General features: G+C 43.2%; 1 protein-coding gene across 1 annotated transcript in view; it reads right to left on the reverse strand.

The window, feature by feature from the left end:
* The window catches only part of LOC138258774 (galectin-3-like), a 268,387-nt gene that overhangs the window by 187,173 nt on the left and 55,637 nt on the right, over nt 1-25,577 (reverse strand). The window contains exon 3 of the mRNA XM_069206020.1: nt 13,206-13,227. Coding sequence (XP_069062121.1) covers nt 13,206-13,227 — 22 coding nt within the window. The remainder of the gene's footprint in view (nt 1-13,205; nt 13,228-25,577) is intronic.

The raw sequence follows: 25,577 nt of genomic DNA on the forward strand, positions 1-25,577 counted from the left end.
CTCATTCCGTGAGGTGCCTGGATGCCCCTTTGTTGCCCCATTAGGTGGACTACCGTGCACTTTTGGGAGTCAGGTTGGGTCCGTTGTGGCCCATGTCACTTGTAGCGCTATGGACTGGCCATTGGCCTGTTTGAAGTAGTTGGCTCTGTGAGCTTTAATAAAATATTCCTGTGTGGCCTGTGTTTTGGCGGCACACTGTTGAACCCTGCTCTTTCGTTTCATTGTTTATGGGTGTGGGGCATTTGTATGTACTATGGTCAAGTTGGATTTGTCTTGTGTCAGGTAAGTACCTCTTGCTGTGGGGTGTATGGGTTGTGCTGCTGTGAAGGGTTGTGTGGACATGCAGGGTGGGTGGAGTGGGTGGGTATGTAACTGTGCCCTTTCCTCCCTTGTTTCGTAGGTTGCCGTACTTACCGTCGTTGTGTTCATCGGCGGTCTCGGTCATGGAGGTATATGGCAAGGAGCAGGGCTGGCATGATCTGCAGCTCTCTATCCATGTCTTCTTCGGCGCATTGTGTGGGCCTCCGGTGAGTGTTTCATTGGATTTGGTTTATTTCCGCCTGGCTTTGCGTGACGGTCGTTCCCGCCCCGGAACTGGCAGCAGACTAGTGGTTCATTATTTGATGGGTGGGTTGGACCTTTCAGTCGGCCTGTGGGCGGATTTTGCCGTTGTCGTGGGCACTCGTCTACTGGCGGTGAGTGTTTTTCTGGATGCCTGTGATTCGATTGGTTCATTATTTGGCGGTCCGGCCCGCTCCTCTGTTGGCGGTTTTTACCGCCACCTCCGGTGCCGCAGTACGGACCGCTGTGTTCATAATGAGGGCCTATGTCTTCTTTTAGGCACTTAACTATGTTTTTGGCCTTACGGGACTATTCTAGTTGTTTTATCTTTAGTGTTCATATGTGCCTAGAATTTTGTTTCTATCCGCCAGGGGATATTTCCTCTTTGTTATTCATCTTTCTTCTGTGCTATCCAGTCTCTTTACATGCTATTGTAATTTGTCTCTTTGAGTTCTCTGCAGCTTATGGTTTATTGAGACACTTGTTTATAAATTGTCTTAAGGGTTTTACATGAATAATTTAAGATGTATCACTTGAAATGTTAAGGGGTGAGAGAATCCAATAAAGAGAAGTTTTAGCTTCACCTGCGTAGAATGAAAGGTCTGTGTATATTATTACAAGAGACTCACCTATTTGATAATGAGGTGGTGGATCTTAAGAAAACAAGGATTAGATGAAATATTTATTTGTCTGCTTTTGGGAATAGGAATTGTGTTGCAATTCAGTGTAATCAAAATCTTCGATTATCTTTAATTTCTCAGGACATTTATTTAGAAGGTAGATGGTTAATTGTTAAATTTAAGATTGATGACTGGATAGTTGTATTATAAATGCATTCTGTCCCAATCACTCAGATCTGGCTTTTTGGAAGACTATTCCCCAAAAAATTCTAGAGCAAACTAGTGATACTTTTTCTAGGGGGAAATTGCAAACAATTAATGGATCCCTTTCTTGAAACTAATGGGTTAAATTAATATCAAATAACATGTACAGAAACATATCTCAAAGAGCCATTTCAGACTCATGGAGATTCTTTAACCCAGATTTACAAATGTATTTTTTCCCCAACTCACCCTTCCCAAACCAGAATTCATTATTTTTGGTCAAAAACGTGATTAGCATCTAGTAAATTCAGAGATTATCTCTTTCCTTATATATAATCAGGTCATTGTTTGGACGGAACACAACTTTCTTTCAACTAGTACCAAAACCTGCAGAAAAAGATTCAATGAGGCCTTGTGTAACTATAGAACCTTTATTGCCACTTATGAGCACTTTATCAAAGATTTTTTTTGAGTTTAATAGAACTAAAGATTCTTCACGACCTTCCATTCGGGATGATTTTCGTGCAGCCTCAAGAGAACAATTAACCATTTATACTTTTTGCAAAAAGAAAATAAAATAGAAAAAGATTTTTCTTATTTTTTTATAACTCTGTACATTGATTTTATTGTATTGAAATTGTCAGGCGCTAACCGGTTCGTCCCACGGAGACACAGGGCTGTGCTGGCAGTCTGACCACAGCCAAAGCAGTGGTCCGACTGCTTTGACCGTGGTTAGACCGCCACATTATGACCGTGGCGGTTGGGCCTCAGTCAGACCTCGAGCACCGCCATCTTCCCTCCACTGGAGGGACTGGCGGCCCTAATCTGCCAGGGCAGCGTTGGATGCAGGGGGGCCCCTGCACTGTTCATGCACTTGGCATTGGCAGTGCAGGGGACAGCATGGACTGCCCCTTCACGCTTTTAACTGTCTGCATTGCAGACAGTGAAAAGCACTACGGGTGCTGTTGCACCCTACGCACCGCAACATAGCTGCCAGCTCAATTATGAGCTTGAGTCAATGTTGTGGGCTGTTCCCTGCTGGGCCCCGCCGATGACCCAGCGGGGAACTAGTAATGGGGCCACGGGAAGGCGGCCGCTATGGCGGAAACCTAGCCGTGAAAGTTTGACGGGTGGCCTTTTCCACCCCGCAAGACTCGTAATGTCCCCCTTAGTCAAATAACACTTTTCATGTAATCGATATATGAAAACTACTCTACACAATTCCCACAAACTAGGTGTGCCTGTCAGGTCCCCTTTCCCGCTTTTGATGGCTCTCCCATCCCTCTAGGGATCTTCAAGAAACAGTGTGAAACCTGCAACCAGATACAATGTTTAGCTTTCTATACTATCTACATGTATTCCCACCTTTTTCCACAGTCAATGTGGCCCCACTGGAAGACCTACCTAAAAATGGTCAAGAAATTCAGTGTATGTCTTGCTTGTTGGGTCTTGATGAGATTTTCTAAAACACAGTCACACTCACAATCATAGACATATAACAGGCGATAAAGAATGAAAATCAATTCTTAAGTATTTAGATTTCTCAAATATTCATGGATTAATAAGCGCAGTGTGTTAGTATTGAAAGAACAGAGTTCAGTGTTTTAACCATACTGAAAGCAAAGGGTTAATATACTAAAGCTCACTTTTGTATGTGATTGGTGTCATCACTGTTACATCACAGTGATGATTGAACATGGAAATAACAGACCTTTGATTCACCTTTTCAAAATAGCGTGTGCCAAACACTGAGGGGGTCATTCAGACCCTGGCGGGAACCGCCGAATGACCGCACCGCGGTCAAAAGACCGCAGCGGCAATTCTGTGTTTCCCGCTGGGCTGGCGGGCGACCGCCAGAAGGCCGCCCGCCAGCCCAACGGGAAACCCCTTCCCACGAGGACGCCGGCTCCGAATGGAGCCGGCGTAGTGGGAAGGGTGCGACGGGTGCAGTTGCACCCGTCGCGAATTTCAGTGTCTGCAATGCAGACACCCCTCACCGCCATCCTGTTCCTGGCGGTCGGAACCGCCAGGAACAGGATGGCGGTGAGGGGGTCGGAATCCCCCATGGTGGCGCAGCAAGCTGCGCCGCCATGGGGGATTCCTCAGGGCATCGGAAAACCGGCGGGACACCAGCGGTTTTCCTGTTCTGACCGCGGCCAAACCGCTGCGGTCAGAATGCCCTGCGGGGCACCGCCAGCCTGTTGGCGGTGCTCCCGCCAACCCCGGCCCGGCGGTCCTTGACCGCCGGGGTCGGAATAACCCCCTGAGTGTTCTTTATCATAGGCAATGATTGGTATCACAAAAATGCTACATAAAACTCAACTATAACAAACATGTTCATAGTACATCGTTAAAATATCAATTGTCCAACACACGCTCACATCTGTACCATCATTGCAAGCTAAGACCAATGAGCGTTATTATTCGCAAGAATGCAAGAATTCAAGTAACAAAGGACACTAATAACATGCCCTTCTAGTGTGCACTGCCCGTCTGAACTTCTGGCAATCAACTATCAAAGGTAACTGGTAAGAAGCCTTTCAAATATGTGCAACGTGTTACCCCCTTTTGTGATGCTTCGTGATTTCTTCTTTTCTAGTATTGACATCTTCGACGCTGGGCTATGGAATAGACGATCCAGGAACAAGTGTGGAGGAGCAGAGAATCCCACTCTGCATCTGAAGACCTCGGACAGCAAGCAATCACCTGAAGACTGGTGTGGCTTTAAATACCTGCTGCACCTGTCCACTCCTAGTCTGTCACCACACCCAGTCTGAGTCATGAGGATGCCACATGCTCCTGCAACAAGTTAACATCTTCCCCAGATTCCTACACGAGTTCTAAAACAAGAATTGGCTCAAGTTAACGTTTCTCAAAGGAAACAACAATCATTGGCCCATGCAAGGACAAGGGATTTTCTTTGGGGCACACTGTACTAAATGCCAGATGTGGGTTCTGGCGTATATTCCGGTTTGCAGGAACGGCAGTACTAGACCATTACATAAACATGTACCTCAAGCTGGTGCATTACAACCTCAAGTACCTATGCAGTCGACTATTCTGCACAAAACAATGCAGTTCCACAGCTCACAAATACCATTCAATTTTCTGAAATGTTATGTGAAACTAAGATATTAGAACAGCCTTACTTCACTTCTAAAAAACAAAGCAAATCTAAAGAAGTTGATTGAAGCTAAACTACAACTTAATAAATCCTTCACTAAGAAAGCATGTTGGTTCCTTCTCAAAGTAAATGCTAAGTAATAAGGAGAAAAGAATAGATCAGGGGCCAGATGTATTATTTTTGCAAATTGCGACTTGCAATTTGCGAGTCCATCCGACTCGCAAATTGCAAGTCGCAATTTGCTATGCAGTACGGTGTCTCAGACACCGACTGCGACTCGCAATGGGGTCGCAATGACCCACCTCATCAATATTCATGAGGTGGGTCGCAAATTGCGGCCCCATTGCGAGTATAGGCACTCGCAAACATGGAGGCCTGCTGTAGTCAGCAGACCTCCGTGTTCGTGACTGCTTTAAATAAAGCAGTTTTTTTTTTTTAAGTGTAGCCCGTTTTCCTTAAAGGAAAACGAGCTGCACTTAAAAAAAATCCGAAACCTTTAGTTTCGGTATTTTTTCAGGGCAGGGAGTGGTCCCTTGGACCACTCCCTGCCCTGAAAAAATATTTTTGGGTCCATTCACAAAGTGGAAGGGGTCCCATGGGGACCCCTTCCAATTTGCGAGTGGGTTACCATCCACTTGAAGTGGATGGTAACTGCGACACCATTTGCGACCGCATATGCGGTCGCAAATGGTATTGCATACCACTAGGAATCGCAAATAGGAAGGGAACACCCCTTCCTATTTGCGATTCTGAAATGCATTTTGCGAGTCCGTTCCGACTCGCAAAATGCATTTCTGCATAGGAAACTCCGGTTTGCGACTCGCAAAAGGCAATTTTTGCCGTTTGCGAGTCGCAAACTGTTTCCTACATCTGGCCCCAGGTTCCATACTAGCACATTACCACAAATTGAAGAAAAAAAAGAGAAGTCAGTAGCAATGTCCTTCACAATGATTTGGGTGAATACATCATTAGAGAATCAGAAATTACTTCTTGCTTTCAAATTTGTATCAGAATAATTTCTCTCCTGAAGAGTCCTCCACAAAGGCATCCATTGATGCTTATTTTACTTACAAAAAAGGGTTCAAGAAACCTAAATCTCTCCTGGAAAATAACTCAGGAATTAAAGACATTTTAATGCCATTAACAAACTCTCTACAGGAAAAAGAAGATGACATTGGTAGGCTGAGTGGCTGTAACCTGTGGAGGAGGTTGGCCGCCATCGGGAGGGGGGTGATGCTGTTAATCACTGCACGCTGGAAATGATGATTAAAGCATGCTTTACCTGGTATGTGGCAGACACCTAAGGAGCAGATATAGCAGCACGTGTGGCGATTCCTGTTCTGATTCTGGGTTTGAGGAGCAGCTTTACGGCCATAGATCTGCTTTTGCTGTCACCTCTGTCCCATCTCCTTACAGGTGGAGCACATCACTCGCTCCTCCTTTCATCTTCCCTGCATCACCTAGGCTGCAATCCGGCCCAACTCAACTGACACCTTGAGTTGACTTGTTCTGCTCCTTTCCTATCTAGGATTTCGCCTCTGCCTCAGGGGCCTTGTTTGGGGCTTGGTTTACAGGAGCAACTCCCACTGCCACACCTCTTAGGCCCTCTTTTCCTTTTTTCTGCTCCAACTGCAACAGTTGCAGCAGCAGTTGCAGCCATATGGGCCCCATATGTGCCTTGTATAGTATTTTTCCTGGAGGCTACCCCCCTCCTCCCATCTTGCACATTTGGTGCTTCTGGTGAAATTTGGGATCTTTCAAACTGCTCGGTGGGGTGCTTGTAGATTATTTGTGGCCTGGTATGGCAAAATATGTAAAGCGTTCAGATAGGGAGCTCCTCTTTCTAAAACCACCAGCATTTCACACCCGTACTCACCCTCCTCAGGCAGGAATCCAACCTGAGGCTCTATCACATACAGAAGGAGCAGAGGGATCTTTAATATAATCCAAAGCACCTGTGTAGACACAGCTATCAGGAGCTGATACAGAAGCCAACCTCTCTGCCAGGCCCAGTGTCACCAAGGGCAAACCACTGGAGTCTCATGTTAGAAAAATACTTCCAACATCGAATAAGGTGGGTTCTCTCGGGACGTCTGGAGATTACAGTAATTAAATAAATCAGGTGTATTAATGATGATTCAAATGTATGACCTGAAATTTTGGCCAGTACGTTTAAACCTTGGATTAATAGCTGGCTAGTTCCCTTACAGCAAGAGGTCATCCCTGTAAGGGATACCACTCTCCACACAAACGTAGTGGTTGCTGTTTTTAAAGTGGCTGCAGAACTCAGAATATTGGCTAGGATGGCCCTATTGGATGCAGAAAAAGCATTCAACAGAGTCTCCTGGCCTTTTCTCTGCTGTGTCCTCAAAAGTTTCAGCTTTGGCCCAAAGCTGACTCAAAGAATACGGTTAATTTATCACAACCTCTCTGCAAGAGTGGTGCCTTTGGCTGTGCAATCGGATAAATTCACAATTATGCGAGGTATGCGTTGAGGGTCCCCCGCTTCACTCCAATTGTTTATTTTATATTTGGAGCCCTATATGAAGATGTTATCTCAGTCCACGCATATCCGCCTATAGCTCTAAGTCGATCCATCAGGAAGGGTGTTCCTTGTGCTGATTATGCTGACGATCTGGCAATTTGTTTACTGATCCTGATCTGCCATTACAAGCAATAGAAAATAAAGCTAAGAAATATGCCATTTTGTCTGCCTATACACTAAAAATAGGTAAGACTCAAGTTTTATATAATGGTAAACATCCTGCTAGAGACGCTCACTTTGTAACCATTGCTACATATTTTGAGTTTCAGATTAGATCTAATATTGATAAGGTATTTACTCTGATTTATCCTGATGAACACCATAACCATTGCACAGCTTCTCATCAAATGGATTGGTATTCAATGTTGAAGTAACCTCATTAGGATATTAGCTTTACCAAAAATGAGGGCTTTACTTTTTACTTCAATGCTTGAAGTTTTATTTTTGGGCTGTTTCTCAACAAGGCTCTCACAAGTTCTTGGCCTTTCTGCAAACACCTTGCCTCTCAGGGATCTTATTTTAACCTTCCTGTTTTAAAAGAACAATATTAAAGACCCTGTTAGGAAACATAGAAGTCGCAGTTCCCTAGTTAGCAAATATATCTCCTTATGACATATTCCGTGCTTCACGGATTTTATTTTCAGATGCTTTAGTCCTTACTTGGTCTTGCACAAAACTGCAGAAAGTTGTCCACTAATTTGAGAGATTGTCATTAATTAATCGAAATCTAGGTTCAGGATATTTTAAATATTTACAGGTCAGGGACTATTTTAGAGGTCATCGGTCAATCACAACGCTATTACTTTTTTAGATCATTTTCTGTCTTCTAGACATAAGGGCATTATCGGCAAAATGTGTGCTCTATGTTTGGAGAAGCAACCTAACAATATCCAAAAACCCTTTGGATCGATAGTCTTGGAAGCTTTCAAAACTAATTTTGCTTAAGCAGGCACAACATAAGCTTTTAAAAGTTTCCAGGCTTACAATTCACCATTATAAATCTATTCAGGATATTTACTATACTCCAGAAAGGATGTATATAAACGGGTATATTTGGCAGATTCAAAATGTCCTAGATGCCATATTGATAACGCTGACACAGTCCACATGTTTATTACATGCCAAGCTGTACAGACGCATTGACAAGAGCTTGGCTAGTTGTCAAAAATAGATATTGTTATGTCACGTGCAGTAATATTGTTGGGGTATCCCGAATATATTCTGGACAAACTTAAGGGTATTGTCTTTGCCGCTCTTCTTGCAAGATTACAGATTGTAAAACTATGGCAGGACTGCAACCCCCCTGATTTGAAAGAATGATGGTATCAATTTATTGACTTTGCGGGTGTGGTAATGACCATTATTAATCATGATAACAAACAACTAGATCTTAAAAAGATCTGGGAGCCCATGTTGGATTTATTAAATACTTTGTAAAGGGAAGCGAGAACAAACCTTTATGCCAGATGATTGGATTTATCCATGCTATTTTTCTAATCAATTATGTTTTTTATTGTTGCCTGGAATTCTGTGTGGGATAAATTGGCTGTATTTGTTTCTAGTTTTGATGAATTATAAAAATAAACATAATAAAAAAAGAAAAAGCACCTGGTCCAGATTGTTTTACAGTTGCGTTTTATTCACAAATTTCAAAAATTATACTTCCTATGCTTTTTTAAATTATTAAACATTTTCTCACATAAGTAAGTGTGAAACCTTCTCAATGGAAGATATGTTATGTATCATTCTCCAAAAAGTGCCCCATCCTTTTATAAAAATTATAGGCCAATTTCAGTTTAGTTCAGTTCAATACTCTTTATTTCTGCATTATGCCATAAAAGAGAGACATACAGCAGTTAAAAAAAAACCGATAAAAACATATGATTCATATGAACAATAAAACATAATTTATTGCTAAATTAATACCTATAAATGTATCACAATTTAAAATAATAGAGCATAAGCTCTAAAAGCCAACACAAGGGCCACTCCGGTTATCCATGCACAAGTACCAATAAGGAGTGTGTTAACGTTTTAACCCCAGCAACCATATATACATTATCATGTTAAAATGAGGAACACTCCTCAGCATTATCCAGAGGTGCTGAAACAAGTTTCCTCCTAATTTGCCACATGGCAAATAGGTACTTTGAGACAACAAAGACAACAGGTTTACTGGTATCTGACTGTAGGATTCTGCATGCCACCTCGTATTGAGTGATGCTGAGATTCCTGCAGATGGGGATTAGCCATTTGGCCCTAGCCCTTCTGTACACTGGGCAAAAAGCATGTGCGTCACTGTCTCCTTGATACGTCCACAGGATGGACAGGCCATCTCTGCACCTCCATTTCGAGGTGTAAGTAGGGAGTGGTAAGGATCCATGTCTAAACTGTATATACAACTTTCTAGCTAGGCTTGGCTCTACATCATCTAAGAAATGTTCTGCAAAATAAGTATCTTCAACCGAGGTAAAAGAGCTGGTTAGAGTACCCAGAGCCTATGTTGTCAAAAGCTTACATAGCTTAAAAATCTTGAACTGCCTCTTAAGCTCCATATTACTTATGACTAAACCAGTCCACCCGGGGTCTTCCCACAGGATGACTAGTCCCATGCTCAGGATTGTATCTCTTATGTATTTAATCCAAGGGAGGTTGCCAGCACTGGGTGACTAAGCATTTCCTCCAGCCCCAACAATAATGTAACAATTCAGGTGTGACCCACAGTTTTCTCCAAAGGATTAGGGTCTAACTGCAATTGTTTCCAGAATTGTCCTAAGTCCTTAATCCAACCTTAGTGGGATCAAAGAAGTACTAACAGAGAGACATAGCACTTCAGTTATTAATATTGGCTGTAACATCTTTGCAAAGTCATTAGCGTTGCAATTGGAAAAGTTTGTGCTTCATCTTTTTGGAATAGAACAGATGGGTTTTGTTTAGACGTCACATAGCAATACGGTCCAGAATCTTTTTAATATCTTTTTTCCTAAAGAGATGCACAAGACAGGGCTTCACTTTTTACTTTAGTACCAGATCTCCTCTGATCCAGACTAAAAATTCAGAGGCTTCTTTGAGATTCATTGTAAAGGATCAAAAGATTAAATGTACCATGTAAACTGATGATATTTTGTTACTTATGTCTAAACAAGAACAACTATCCCTATCAACTTTTTTGATAAACTCAAAAAGTATTCAATGATTTATGATTATAAATGTAACATTTATAAGTTGGAAGTTATGCCTCTTAACTTCTGCTTTAAAGATCCTCTCCTTGAAGCAGCTTTATCATGGAATTTGTCCAAGATCAAATGTCTTTGAATTTGTTACTGCAAGTCTATCAGAGATACTTTACAAACAAACATAGAAGAAGTTATGTTTGAGGTCAAGCATCTAACAGTAAAATGGATCTTTCTATTGTTTCATGGTGGAGCCACTTAGACTCACTCAAAATGATGATCCTTCCTGGTATTTCATTGTATGTCCTTATGATGCTACCCATTAATGCTACCCTAAATAAGGATAGATTATAGTATCATTTGGAACTTTCCTCATTTCCTCATTTTTCTTAAAGGAATATTCTCCTAATGCATAGCCCTCTGACATGTTGGCTTCCCTGAGTGGTGGTACATCCCTGCTTTCTATTAAGGCCATATTTTGTTTCCAATTTGTTTGTAATGAATACATTTCACTTTAGTCCCATTTGATATAATAAAAGGATTAAAAAGAAGGGTTGGGTTATTTTTTGGAAAAAGTGTTGGTCAAAGGGTTTAACTGATGTTTCCCTATTGTTATTGGAGAATTAGATTATACCCTTTTCAGAGTTGTCAAGTAAATATGAATTATCCCATAAATCTCAGAGTGCCGAGTTTAGGAGGAAAGCAGCTCCATTAAGTGGAAAACTCTACAAAACCACTGAGCTGAAAAATAGAAACAATAATGAGTGTGTGTGTTTATATATATGTGTATAAATAAATAAGAATGTATATATATTATATATATATATATGTATGTGTGTGTGTGTATATACATGTATGTTTATTTGTGTGTGTTTGTATATATATATATATATATATATTTATGTATGTATGTGTATATATATATATGTTTATATATATATATATATATATACATGTGTATTTATACACATATATATAAATAGATGTATATATATATATCCAATGGAACAAACAAAGTTGAAGGAATTTGATAGTAAGGTACAAATATCAGTTAAAATACCATGTTAAATTAAGAAAACCACTAAAACATACCAGCTGAGTCACTCATGCTTAGTTTTTTAAAACTTGGCTGAAGCCATTTTTTAAATAAGTGAAGTGGTGTCCCAGTGCCCACCTCGGGAATCCAAAATTCCACTTTGTTTGGGTCTTCAAAGGGGAGTTCCAAGGCCCTCATGTCCCTTGCTAGCTCCCCGGCAAGCACGATACTGACAGGAGCTGGCTCCATTACTCTACCTTGCTTTTCCCGGGACAGGAGAAGCTTTTTTCACTCTTCCCGCCTTGGTAAGAGCAGAGTTGTGTTCCCTGCCTGGGATAGGGCACAAAGGTAATGCCCACAGTCCCCTGGGCAGTCTCCTGGGCAGGGATTTGCAGTGTCCCGGGGGATAGGACCACCAGGACACTGTTGGACCATGCTCATGTGATGGGATTCTCCGCGCGTGTTTCCGGCACTGGGTGGGGGGAGGAGACTGCCATTCCTCACAAAAAGATAATTTGTCATGGGGATGTGGTCTCTGGGGCCGAACAGTGCCTCAGGGAGGGGGGTTGCATGCTTCCCTCCCTTTTATTTTGCTTGCATCCCTGCGGGATGGTGTCCTAGGCCAATATAGGGGCTTTTGGAGGGGGCTGCCTGCTCTCATCCATTTATTTTGCCTACAACCCCGGGTTTCCTGAGGCCTGTGCAAGATACGGAGAAGGGGCTGTGTGTCCCCTTGCCTAATTTAAATGTTCAGACCGGGGTTTGGGGACAGCAAGGCATCTGTTTAATCAGTACGGGAATGGGGTCTATACACCCCACTCCCTATTATATGAATAGTGACTCCAGGGAATGAGGTCCCTCAGGTCTCAAGGAGGCTTGGGTAAGGGCACACACTACTCCTCATGAAAACATATTTTGTTGTCCCCGGGGCATTTTTTTAATATTGTTTTTTTGTTTTTGTTGTTTCTTTTTTTTGCCACTGATTCATGGATCCACCACAAATGGACGAGTCCAACGCCAATGCCAGGCCAAGGGGGGCAGAGTATCCCTACTCTGCCCCTTTATATGTTTTTTTAACCTTCGTTTCAGCGGGACTGAGTCCATGAGTCCTAAAATGGCTGCCGTCGCCTCATTGTTGATGTGGTAGCTGCTAATCAAATCTTAACTTAACTTCTGTCAGCTCTGCAAAGACTTTGCAACCCGCTTGACGGAACATCCCAAAACTTTCCAGGGAGAAGCTGAGGTCCATGAGACTTTTTTGGGAAGGTTTTGTAAAGATTTGTCAAGTGGTATCAAGTTATAAACAAACAAAAATGCTTTTCTTATGGAAACTATGGAAATGTGATTCTATATATGTTTATATATGTTTACTGCTTCAATTGCTGATGCGTGAAAAGATAGAGTTGATCACAAAAAGCATTTATGTGTTGTACTAAAATAAACATAAATAATCAAAGTGGATGATGTAAGATTGTCAAGTGACAGAACCCTATGTCCAAACACCCAGAAACAACTTAATGATAACAATATAATATAAGGACAAACGTACATGTGAAATAAGGGAATGCCACCAACGCTGCAATTCACATCTGTCCAAGTGTCAAAGGTAGTGTGCCATTGGGCCAGTAGTCAATAGGATCCTTTCTGGTATTCAATGTTTTTCATAAATTGTAAGCAAAGAAAGGCATGAATACTGTGAAACTAGCAACTCCACCTATATGTTTACATTTACGAAATGTGTAGCAATTTTTTCAGATGTCCTGTCACTCAAAAAAGTTCCTGAAATATCAGCTCTAAGCAAGTACCTCCTTTGTTAAAAATCACTCAAGTTCATAACAAACAAATACTTCTAAGTAAGGCACAAATACATGTAGGATATTTTTTACAAGCCATAAAGTCATACAAGATAAATTGTGGATATTGCAATAAATAAAAAACTTACAAGACTTGTCGCCACCGACGCCCTAAAACCAAAAGTAAAATAAGAAGTTACCAAAGCATCATTTTTCATTAATACTGCAAAATGCTGTCTTCTAACAAAACATATTAAAGGAATTATATAATTCATCATTGTACAGCACTTTTGATCAGCAGAGGATAAGCTAGTATTTATGTACATAGTGTTCAAAATACTAGTGCCACATGCAAAATACTGTAAACATAGTTGGTGCATAGATATTTCTTTTGCAGCTCTCGATATGATGAGGAAAACATGAGCGTGGATAATAAGATTGTGTTGTAGTGTAAATCTGTGGAATTTGCCCTATTTTGGTACTGTAGGTTATTGAATGATATCTTCTCTAGTGACTGGTGTTTGTGTGAAAAAAGTAGTACCTATAGACAGAAAACTTAGGGCCTAATTTACATTTTGGTGATGTAGTACAATGTCTGCCAAACTCTCGGTCCACCTTCCCGATTTTCAGTCGGGCAGTATGCCAGGTTTACACTACCTGATTAAAATTTACTCTGATGGTGCAAACCTTCCTCTGGCAGCTTGAGGGAGTAGAGGCTGCCGAACATAGGCCATCTCACTGTCTACTCTCTTTAGAGTGGGTGGTTGGATGGCATATTGTTTACTGTCTGTCACTTGCAGGAACATCAAAACGATGAAGGGCAAAAAATGTTTAAAAACTACCCCCGCACCACATGAGAAAGCTCCCATGGTGTTGGGACCAGTAGCTTTTACTTTCCCAAAAACAAATTCCCACTTTGGGAAATTTGTTTTAGTAAAAGTGCAAAAATTTCAAAACTTTGGTGTAAGCATCTCTCAATCATGTTGGATGAACACCTAACTTTTAAATGGCTTTGTATGAACCACCACCACGGTTGGTCATATAAACTGACTGCGTTCACCATAGGGCCAGTGGTGAACTTTATGGCCCAGATTTAAGAGGGTCTAGCGCCTACTTGCGCCACATTAGCGGCATTTTTTTTTTTACACTAATGTGGCTCAATGAGGCCAAAATCGCTGCAGCATATTTACAAAGTGGCACAGTACATGCATGGCGCTACTTTGGAACCCTTTGAGCCACATTATGCCTGTGCCAGGCATAATATATGCAAGGGTTTGTTCACCCGTCAGGAGGACCACAAAAATGGCACAGTGGAATCTAAGACATTCCACTGCATAATTTTTTGCGGCTACCTTTAACGCCTGCACAGAGCAGGCATTAAATGGGGGCACACCATTGCTTTCAATGGACCCTTATGCACTGTGCAGAATTAGTGCCAAAATTATGGCGCTAATCCTACACAATAGAGCCAAAAATGTTGAAGGTATTGCCCCTACCCTGCGCCAAAGTGCGCCGTTATAGGAAGCTGGCCTGGTTTGTAGTAGGTACCTGAGGTACTTACACCTTATACCAGGTATCCCCTATTAGTGAACTGTAAGCAGTGTCTAGCGGCCAGGCTCTCTAGAGGTAGCTGTGGATGAGCAGCCAAGGCTTATCTAGGAGACATGCAAAGCTCATGCACACAGCACTTACACGCATGAAAGAATACTCTCAGTGTTGGAAAAAAGGTACTTTATTATGATAACACAACATCAAAATTACTATAGAGGCAATACTCCCTTAGCAGGTAAGTAATACATAAGATATATACACTAGTTGTCAGAAATAGGCATAAGAATAGTTAAAAACAGTGCAAACAGTGTAAAACACAATAGAGAATTGTGGACCTAGGGGGAGCACAAACTATATACTAAAAGAATGGAATGCGAGAGTGTCATCCACACCCAGGCAAATGGAGTGTGCAGGGGGTCAGTGGGGGTACCAGGAAAGCACAAATGTAAGTACCACAGCACCCCCCAGCAACCAGGAAAGCAGGAGTACATTACTAGGATTTCCCCAGAACACCCACTTAGAAGAAAAGAAGAGAATTGCAAAACCCAGAGATGACTGCAAGAAACCAACGGTGGATTCCTGAAGACGAAGACCTGTGAAAAGGGGGGACCAGGTCCAGAAGACACAGCAGAGTCCAGTGGGGGCATGAGCCCCTACCCACCAAGCTGAGGATTGCAGGAGTTGGTCGATGGTGCAGAAGGAAAGTCAGCACTGCAGCCCTGGAGTCGGAGTCGAGTTCCTTGATACAAAATCATAGTTTTTTTTAGCAGTTCTAAGAAGTTCTTTGCTTTCTATACGTCCTGAAAAACATGTGCTTGTCCTTTATGGAGCACTTTGAGTTTAGCTAGTTGCACAGTACCCGCTGGGGCCCCCAAACTCTTAAAATCGTCTATCAGTTCAACAAATTTGCGACGCCGGTGGACAGCTGCAATAGACATATCAGAAAACATGCGGACGCTGAAGCTGTCACCAGAATTAAAGTCCCTCATTTTTATGGCTTGGGAAAGGATTTGTTCCTTTATCCTAAAATCTCCAAAATTGACCAGTATAGATACTTTGAGTTTGCAGGACGTATGAATGGTACCCTGTGTGCCCTCATAATTGAGAGATCCTCTTCAGTTCTTGCCTTTTCCGAAAGGATGCACTTATAGATGAGATCTGATGCTACCTTGGTCATGGATGAAGCTGATTCAATCTCTTCGGGGATCCCTAGGAACCTATGATTCGAGCGCCGAGACCTGTTCTCCATCTCATCCAACTTTAATTGAAGTTCCTTGAGTTATGATTGGATCTGACATGATGCCGACTCCAATTGTTTTTCAGCATCCTCTAGGTCTGAGACCCTCTGCTCCACTTGGGATACTCTTGTAGAGAGATAGGTTAGGTGAGTATTCAGTTGGCTAAGCTGGTCCTTCGTCTCCCTTCGAGCTTCCTCCTGGGATAGTTTTATTGCTCAAAGCTCCTCTAGAATCTGACCCATCAATTCCTCCATCAAGGGGATGCCAGTTACCCTGCATATCAAGCTGGCCGGAACGAGGGTACTAGGAGAAGAGCAGGGAGTTTGTGGAAGAATGTTAGCATTAGATGATATCGAGTCAGATACAGCTGGGTAGGAGGCTCCTGATACAAGATTTGAAGCCGTAGCGGGAAGTAATCCGCTGCCCATTACAATTTCTTTGGTTGGAGAGATTGCTCTCGCTTGCCCTTTCTCTTTCATTTATCCTTTTCCATTGCCTTAAGTGTCCCTTTAACATTGCTGCTAATACTAGAATGGGTAGGCAGGTTTCTCCTTATGCTGCAGGGTTATAGTAGATAAAGCACGGGGAGGATACCAAGTGTAGCTCGAACAGGCGAAGAAGTATGAGGCTCACTGGTCAGATTACTCAATATAGAGGTGGAGGTTTGAGAGAATAGTTCAACGAATTGCTTTGGCTGGGATGTTGCTTGCTCAGGGCCCTCTGAGGGACTGGACACCAGCGGTGCAGAAAGAAATGGAAAGGCAAGTGATAGGTCCTGTACCCCTGCGGATTCTCTCATGGACCCCCTAGGTCTTGCTGCTCAGAGCTATGTATTTGCCTTCTCGTGGCAGGAGTCAAAGTCTTGGATTTGGGTCCTTTTGAGATTTTTCCCATTGTTCGTGCCTTATACCCCGTATCCTGTGCATTGCATTTAATTGTAGAATATAATAAAAAATGGTAGGATGGAGTGGGATGAAGTAAGGTGAGGCAAAAGGAGGCTAGAAGAGGCTGCAGGTGATGCTACTAATGAGAGTCCCAAATAGAAATAGGAAAACAAGGGGGCAACAAGCCGCATCCAGTTCCATCACACACTTATCCGTACAGATTTGCCTATTATGCTGCCTAGTGCCGTTGTGACGATCTTCTTTTGACCATTAGCCCCATTGATAGTGGAATTTTGGCTCAACAAAGTCTCCAGAAAGTCTCACACAATGTGGTGCCCCTAATGGGGATGTCCCAACTTTTGCAGGGCTAAATGCACAACTAGCTTCCCTTAGTTCAACAGTCTTTCAAACAGCATTTGTTTGTAAAATACCCCCACCTCGTCCTCCCCCTTGAACTAGTTGAGCATTGCCTGCTGTCTCCACAAATACTTTTAACAAAAACAGAGGCTTCCAGCCTGCCACCCGAGCCTCATATTGCACTCGCTGAACAGGTACTTATCTTTTTCTTCCTTCTGCCTTCCTTATATTGATCTCCATGATTCTCATGATTCTGGACTGTGTTTCTGGGTCTCCGCAGGGGACATCCTGGCAGGAAAATGAGGCCACGGCAGTGCTCAGTGTGGAGTATACTTTGACTCCAGTTGCCATCCCCTACAAGAATCCGCACCACACCGCTCGAGCCCCGGTGTGTGGAGGGTCCCTCTCGCCCCTGCCGCTGGGTCACTGCCACTGAGTCTTCCTTGACAGAGGCTGCATGTGCCTATCGGCCAGAGTCCTTTCCTGGAGAAGCGCCGCTAAGACAGGGGAAAAGAAGAGGCCCCCGGTATAGGTATCAGTGTAGTTGTGCGGCTACCGGCACGAACCACCCGCCATCTTGCTGCTTGTGGGGTTCTCAGTCACGGAGCATGACGGGAGCTCCACGTGACCTCATCAGTGGCCAACCTGAGGGTGAAATCAGATTTGTGTGTTTCTTCCTTGAGTGACAGTGATCACATGGGATGTAATATTTGTCTTGTACTATTAATACCTAGAGCCTTTGGGTGCACCAATGGACAGCCCACCTACCACCATTTGGAACCCATCCATGCTGAAGGCCCTGATTTAGATCTTGGCGGATGGAATACTCCGTGACAAACATGACAGATATCCTGTCCGCCATATTACGATCCCCTGGGATATTATGGGATTGTAATACGGTGGAATATTTGTCACATTTATGATAGAGTATTCCCCTATGCCAAGTTCTAAATCAGCCCTTAAGACTCTAGCTCCTGGCCTCCTGATTATCCAATAGGTGAAATATCTTACTGATTAGAAAAAATTAGTGGCACATTTACTTGGCGTACTAATTTTCAAAATGTATATTTTGATTAGGCAGGAACAGGATGTGCGGTAATGGCTACATTTAAGTGAGTTAGATAATTTATTGTGATCTAAATGTAAACGAGCTGCAAAACACAAGTGTTGTTTCTGCTGGTCATAAAATTGTTGATGATTTTCGCCCTAAGACGAAAAGTGGTGGATTTTCAACTGTATGTCAATGAAATCCCAACATAAACAAGCCCTTTGCTGAACATAACAGCGTCTTGCATAACAGATGCATGCACTCACAGGCTCGACCCTAAAAAGATGACTACATGAAGCTGCAGCTTGTAGGCATGGGTATTTTCTCTTTGATGTCATTAGGAAGGGGCAAGAGTTGAGCTTTTATGTTAAAGATTTATCTGAGAGCTGGTTCTCAAAGTTGAATGTGCAGTGAAAACAAGTATAGTACTCTTCTTAAGGCTGTCTCCTTCAAATATTGTATTTCTTTTAAAGTCTTCCCTTGCAAAGACAATAATTTCTCTTTTCCTCACCAAGATATAGCAAAATAGTAAAAACACTAAAGATATGGGAACAGCAGTGCAGTAAAAACAAGCATTTGCAATACAATAGTCTCACATTCGCTTGAGTTAGAGCTATTGGCATTGGAAATGCATAATTGGACTTTTCTTGCCACACAAATTAGTCAACCCTTCCACATAATTTGGTCCTCTCTGTCACATAATACCAGTGGCCCTGCATATAACTAAAGCACTTCTATTTATCTTCTTCCCCTATCTTAAGCAAAAAATAAAAATATTGCCATTGTTTATTACATTTTTTATATTTTTTGGGGGGGGTCCCCACAATGTATTGTGGGGACCCATAGATGACCTAGACAGAAAGAGCACATCGTGCAGTAATGGGCAAAAATGTTTTCTAAGAGGAATGCCCAAACAAAGCATTAAATAAGTGTTGTGAATATTATAGTATCTTGACTGTAATGAACAGAACAGCCACTAGAGGACACCATAATGAAAATAGCATTTGTAAGAAACATTATGTTGAGTGGTGTGGAATTGTGTGGTGTTGAATTGTGTGTCTGTGTTGTGTATGTTGTTGTGTTTGACAAGGGCCAGTAAAGCAAGTCAAAATGAGTGAAATGTAAGTGGGATAGTACATCTGCCAGTTATATATAAGAATATGCTATTACTGAATGGCCAGTAAGGCACATACATTTTATAGCACATAAACCACATAAATCCCATGTAAAAACAATGCTATAGGTGCAAGTGTGTGTTTCATACTACAATTAACCTGGGCATAGGAATAAAAAACAGAACATGGCATTTGCAGAGTGCTAGCTATCAACAAGGCACCATAAATATAATTTGGAACATACTGATGCAGAATTAACCATGTTAAATGTATGTAGCATTTTGCTTAATTTGCAACAAACAGTGCTGTAGAAAGCTGATAGAACTTCAGAAGCCCTTGAGGTGAGATGAGATGACTGCAGTACCTCTCATTGTGTAAAAGCCTGAACAGAGATTGGAAAATAAGGCTGGAAAAGTATTTTATTTTTATTTTAACAGAATGAAAAGTCTTGCAAGCATTCTTGCCTCACATTTCAACGTGTAGAGCAGCCTGAGAAGATTTTTGGCCCCAATAAAGGAGACAAGCAATGCCCTGTGTTTGTTGTTGTGAGTGCTGGCAGGGAGGGGCCATGGAGAGAGACACTAGAGATGTGATGCAAGGCTAAGCAAGTTTCACATCACTGCTTCTAGGTTTAGCTACATTTTACTAGAAAGGGCATATTGTGGCTTTCATGAGCAGTGAGCTAAACAATTGGGTGTTTCTTTTGTAAAATAAGCTTATTTTAGGAGCCAGAGGTCAATGAGGACAGCACTGGAATAAAGCCAAAACAAATGTCAGCTACATGGGGGGAGATGGGAGGAACAGAATGCTGCAATAAAACGCAGGCAGCTACCAGCCTAAAACACCCACAGTGAAAGGGGAGCACCAAAGAAATAACAAAAATAGTCCATAACATCAACAGATAAAGAAACCAAAGTGGAATAATAAAGTAGTTTGTCACTGCTCTGAAACAGAAAAAGGAGGGAGAAAAAGGCAGAACTGACCACTAGAGAACAAGAATTTTTTAAGGACACTGCAACCAACAAATAGCTTTTAGCCATACGAAGTATACACATTGTCGAACGCTTAAGCTCGACCTAATTAACATTAGATTAGCACTTCCCCCTGCATGAGCAAAGGGTGTGTCTAAATGCCCAACTTTCCTGCAGCCTCAATGGAATTCATCGTCCTTACACCCTACTCCTGTAGATGGCGAGCGAGAGCAAAGAACCTAGGAGTCAGAATCATGTTCAGAGTCCAATGGAGCATGTCTTCGTCCTTACCAGCAATCCCAGCAGAAGAGTTCGATGCCACATGCCAACTACCTCCTGATAGAGTTTGCAGAGAATATACTGAATACCTGGGCAGTCATGTTTGATGTAGTTTTTTATGCAGGTTGTTTTTAAGAAAAATCGAGTAAACCAAAGTTTTATTGTATAATGATTTAGGAACTATTTCTGCTTAATCAATCAGTCAACTTGTAGAGTGCTACTTGTCACCCGTGAGGGTATCCAGGCACTGGCGGGGTCTCAATCAAAGAACCAAATCTTCAGCATCCTACGGAACTACTGTAGAATAAGGGAGGTCCTGGGGTGCAGGAGGAGGTTGTTCCAGGCTTTGGCTATGAAGTAGGAGAAGGAGCGCCCTCAACCTCTGCTGTGTTGTATGCAGGGGGAAATGGTATGTGCCAGCGCGAGGGAGGAAGAGCGGAGGTGTCTAGAGGGTTTGTAAAATCTCGTATGGCGGTTGATGTAGGTGGGTGCATAGTTGTGCGAGGCCTTGAACACTTGGGTGAGGCGCATTAACTGGTATCTCCTCTGAACTGGGAACCAGCTGAGTTTTTTTAGATGGGGGTGATGTGGGTGCGACTAGGGGGTCCAGGATGAGTGTTGTAGCATTCTGGATGTTCTGTAGTCTTTGAACTTGGGGGGCCTCGATTGCGTACTCCAGTCGACTGGTGACAAGGGCTTGGGTGATGTTGAGACTTCTGTTTGGGGAAGCCATTTGAAAATCTTACACGCAGGATGAAGAGGCAGGAGGATGATACTGCTTTTACTTTGGACCTAATTGTGAGTTTGCTGTCCAGGATTATACTGAGGTTCCTCGTGTGCTCAGCTGGGGTTGGTGTGGGTCCTAATTATGTGGGCCACCAAGAGGCATCCAAGGGAGTTGTCAGTGCTGAAGATCAAGACTTCTGTCTAGTCTGTGTTGAACTTGAGACAGTTATTCCTCATCCAATTGGCGATGCTCGTCATGCTTTGGAGAAAGTTGGTCCAGGTGGCGGAGGAGTTTTTAGAGAAGCAGAGTCTGAGTTGTAGGCTGTCAGTGTAGGATATTATGTTGAGTTTGTGCACTCTGACTATGTTGGCAAGTGGAGACATGTAGATGTTGAAGTGGATGGGACTGAGTGATGAGCCTTTGATAGACTCCGCAGATGATTGGTTTAGGTTTGGGGGTGTAGGGTGGAAGGTAGACTTATTCTTATCTGTCAGTGAGGCAGGAGGTGATCCATTTGAGGGTGACTCCTTGGATGCCTATGTCGTGAAGTCTGGCGATAAACATGTAGTGGGAACTGTGTCAAAGACCTCTGAGAGATCCAGGAGGGTAAGGACAGCTGTCTCTCCTTGTTGAGGAGGGTTTGGATTTCGCCTGTGGCACCAACCAGAGCTGTTTCGGTGCCCTGCTTGCTGCAGAATCCAGATTGGGAGTTGTCCAGGAGGTAATTGTGTTCCAAGTAGATGGTGAATTGGTGGTTGATGGCTTTTTCTATGACTTTGGCCTGAAAAAGGGAGCAGAGAACTGGGTCTGTAGTTGGTGAGTTTGTTGCAGTCCACTGAAGGTTTCTTCAGCAGGTGTTTGATTTCTGATTGCTTCCAATCTTCTGGAAAGGTTGCAGAATCTAGTGACGTGTTGAGTAGGGTGAAAAGTTTAAGGCTGTTCCTACATGCTCCAAGGTTGAAGATGTGGTCGAGTAATGGGTCGGATGGGGCCCCTTTGTGGATGAATTTCATGACTGTGATGGTATTCTGAGTGCTGAGGTGGTTCCAGGTGGTTAGCCTTTGGATGGCCAAGTGTGTGGAGGTATGGCTGTTGAAAAAGTCTAGACTCTTGAGTTGGGAGTTTATGTAGATTTTGGTAATTTTGTCATCGAAGAAATCTGCAAGGCTGTCGCATAGTTACTGAGAGGGAGCCCTTTTTTTTGTTGCCGTTGCAGGGTTGGTGAATCTCTTGACTATGCGGAAGAGCTCCTTTCTGTCATTGGGGTTAACTGCGATAATCAATGCCAGGGCTTTTTTCTTCATCTCACGTAGTTGGCAGCAGTATTGGTTTAGTGCTGATTTGCAGGTGTTCTGTCAGGTGGGTCTTAGGTGGTGCACCACCTTCTCTCAAAGTGCTTGCAGTGGTGCTTGGCTGTCCTGAGGTCCTCGGTGTACCAGCTGGCTTGCTTGGTGGATCTTCTGCAATTCTTGTTGTTGATGGGGTCGACGATGTCAGTGCTTCGAGTGTTCAAGCTTCTGACATCTTGGTTCAAGATGTTGTGGTGTTTGGGTGGGTTGAGGGTGAGGGCATTGATCCACTTGGTCCCTGAACCCTCCTTAAAGCTGCAATGGGTGGCATTGGGCTGCGTCAGGGTGGGGCATAGTGGTCATGATGATGAAGTTGCTGATTTAATGGTCCGTCCATGTGAGTTTGGTGGTGTGACTGTATTTGATGCAGTCGCTGGAGGTGAATATTGCAGTCAAGGGTGTGTCCTGCGATGTGCGTGGAGTCGTTTATGAGTTGGGTGAGCCCTATGTTGTTCAGACTGTGGAGGTTATTGGTGGAGTTAGGGTTGGTTATGTTGTCAAGGTGGCAGTTGAGGTTGCCCAGGAACATGTAGTCTTTTGAGACAATGGATGAGAGGGGGGCGATGAAATCAGTGATAAAGTTGCAGAAGTCAGTTCGAGGTCCTGATGGATGGTATGTGAGGGTTCCCTCAATGGTGGATTTCTCATTCATTTGGATGGTGAATTTGTTCCATTGATGAGATGATGTCTTCTGTGATGGTGGCATATTTGATGGAGTCTCTATGGATGATGGCAATTCGTCCTCCTGGCTTGTTGATGTGGTCGCAGTGGGTGACTCTGTATCCTGCTGGTATGGCTATGGCGATGTTGCAAGCTGACGCAGAGTTGAACAGGTCATGGTGAAGAGGACAGTGTTAGGCATGAGACTGCTGATAAGGTCCCAGGTCTTAGTGGCATGTTTGCTGAGTGAGCGAGTGTTGAGGAGGGTGAATGCAAGCTAGTGGTGGGTAGCTGGTGTTCCACTTCCAGTGGTTTGGGTATTGCGGAAGGGATAAGGGGTGCTTATTGTGGCAGGTGGAGTGGCAGAGGATGCAGATGAAAGGTCCTGGTCCAGGAGTGTGGTGCAGCACAATGCAAATGTCTGTAGTGGCATCAAGAGCTCGAAGGGTAGTATAAGTATATTTATGAGGGCGGTTGGGAAAGGGCTCCGGGCGCTTAGTGCAGTTCAGGTGCAGACGGCCTTTGGCAAACCAGTGAGGCATCCCAGCTGTGTGGAGGTGCTGTGGCCACAATTAGGTAGGTCCTGGAAGGTGGGAAGGACCCTTGAGGAAGTGGGAAGTGCTGGCAAAAAGGCAGGAAGGAAAGGAGAGGCGGGAGGTGGCACAGAAGGAGAGGGAGAGGTGGTGGGAGAAAGAAGCAGGAAAAGGGCAAAAAGAGGCAGCAGCAAAAGTGAACTAAAAGGGCCCGAAGAGGGCAGAAAAAAAGTAAAAAGAGAGCCAAGTAATAATGAAGGAATAAAGTAAGAATTAACCAATAGGAAACAAATTTAAGTACAGAGTGAGAGAAATGGGTGGAAAACAGGCAGGAGCAAAAGCAAAAAGGGCAAAAAAGAGAGCGGAAGTGGCAAAAAGGATGAGCAAAAGAGGAGGAAGAGACTTGAGAATAAAGTGGTGCAGAATCAGGAAGAAGAATGCAATAGAGGAGAGAGGGCCTGGAAGAATGCGGAACATGCAGCTGGGCGAGGACCAACAAAGTTAGGTAGAGAGCTGGGCCTGGGCACTTTATCAGTGGGTCAGAACTGCTGCCGCCATTAAGTAGGGCCTGAAAGGTGGGAGTGGCGCTAGGAGGTGGTTGGTAGGGCTGTCGATTAGGCAGTAATGAGAGGGGGAGGTGGGAGGAGGTGCCAGAGAAGGTGGAGAAAGCAAGAGAAATAAGCAGGGAAAGGGCAAAACGAAGCAGCAGCAAAATCTGACTAAAAGTGCCCAAAGAGGGCTGAAAAAGGCAAAAAGAAAGCAAAATAAAATGAATAAAGGAATAAGATGAGGACAAAGCAAAAGGGAAAAGACTAAAGTAGAAAGTGAGAAAAACAGACAGGAAACGGGCAGGAGCAGCAGCAAAAAGGGTGGGAGAGAAAGCATGCAATGCAAAAAGGGCAGGAAAGAGAGCGGGAAGAAGCTCGAGAAGAAAGTGGTGAGAAAGCAGGAAGAGGAAGAAGAATGCAGCAGAGGGAAGAGGACCTGGAAGAGCACAGATCCTGGAGCTAGCAAAGGGCCCACAGAAGTAGGTGGAGAGCTGGCCCTGCTAAATTTGGCAAGAACCACAATCCAAATATTGGTCTTTGTAAGGATAAAGAAACTAAATCCAATTTGTATCTGGACCACTGTGTGTAACGGAATCCTGTGCAATTGCTTTTTTTGTGAATTATTTGCTATTGTCCTTATGTAAACTACATAAATTCAGTCAGAAATTGAAACGCTTCACTGTAAAATGCTGTGATACCCATCTAGGGGTGCCACCCCACCAGTTTTCTACTCTCACCACCGGTATTTTGATGTCCAGGTTTACAAAAATAAGCAAAAGTTCCTAAAGCCAATATTTTCAGCCTTTAATTATACACATTTCAAATAGCAAATATACACAGAAAACATTTTTAAATGCATTCTAGAGCTACAATAATGATCCATAACTAATAATTAAAGTAAACGCAGACAGACAATTCATATCACAAATGAATAAATATGAACTTGTTTGCAGTACTAGTTATTATTAGGTCTAGGCCTTTGCAGACTCTTAAATCTACAACAAATGGCTGATATTTAGTTATTGAAAAGATGGCAACCCTATACTCATGAAAAGCTGTATTACATAAAGTGCCCCGGGGGGTACAATGGGCGGTTGCGCCTGCTTTGCACACTGGCGGGGTACTTTGCTATTACAGAAGGGTCCGCAGACGCTTGTGTGGCCCCTCAGTAATATCGATACCGCTGGCACACAAATACTGCAAGCACCACCAGCAGATGGTGTTCCCTCATTTGCATGGGACCATGGCCCCTTGCAAATGA

Source organism: Pleurodeles waltl, chromosome 9, assembly GCF_031143425.1.
Source record: "Pleurodeles waltl isolate 20211129_DDA chromosome 9, aPleWal1.hap1.20221129, whole genome shotgun sequence".
NCBI lineage: Eukaryota > Metazoa > Chordata > Amphibia > Caudata > Salamandridae > Pleurodeles > Pleurodeles waltl.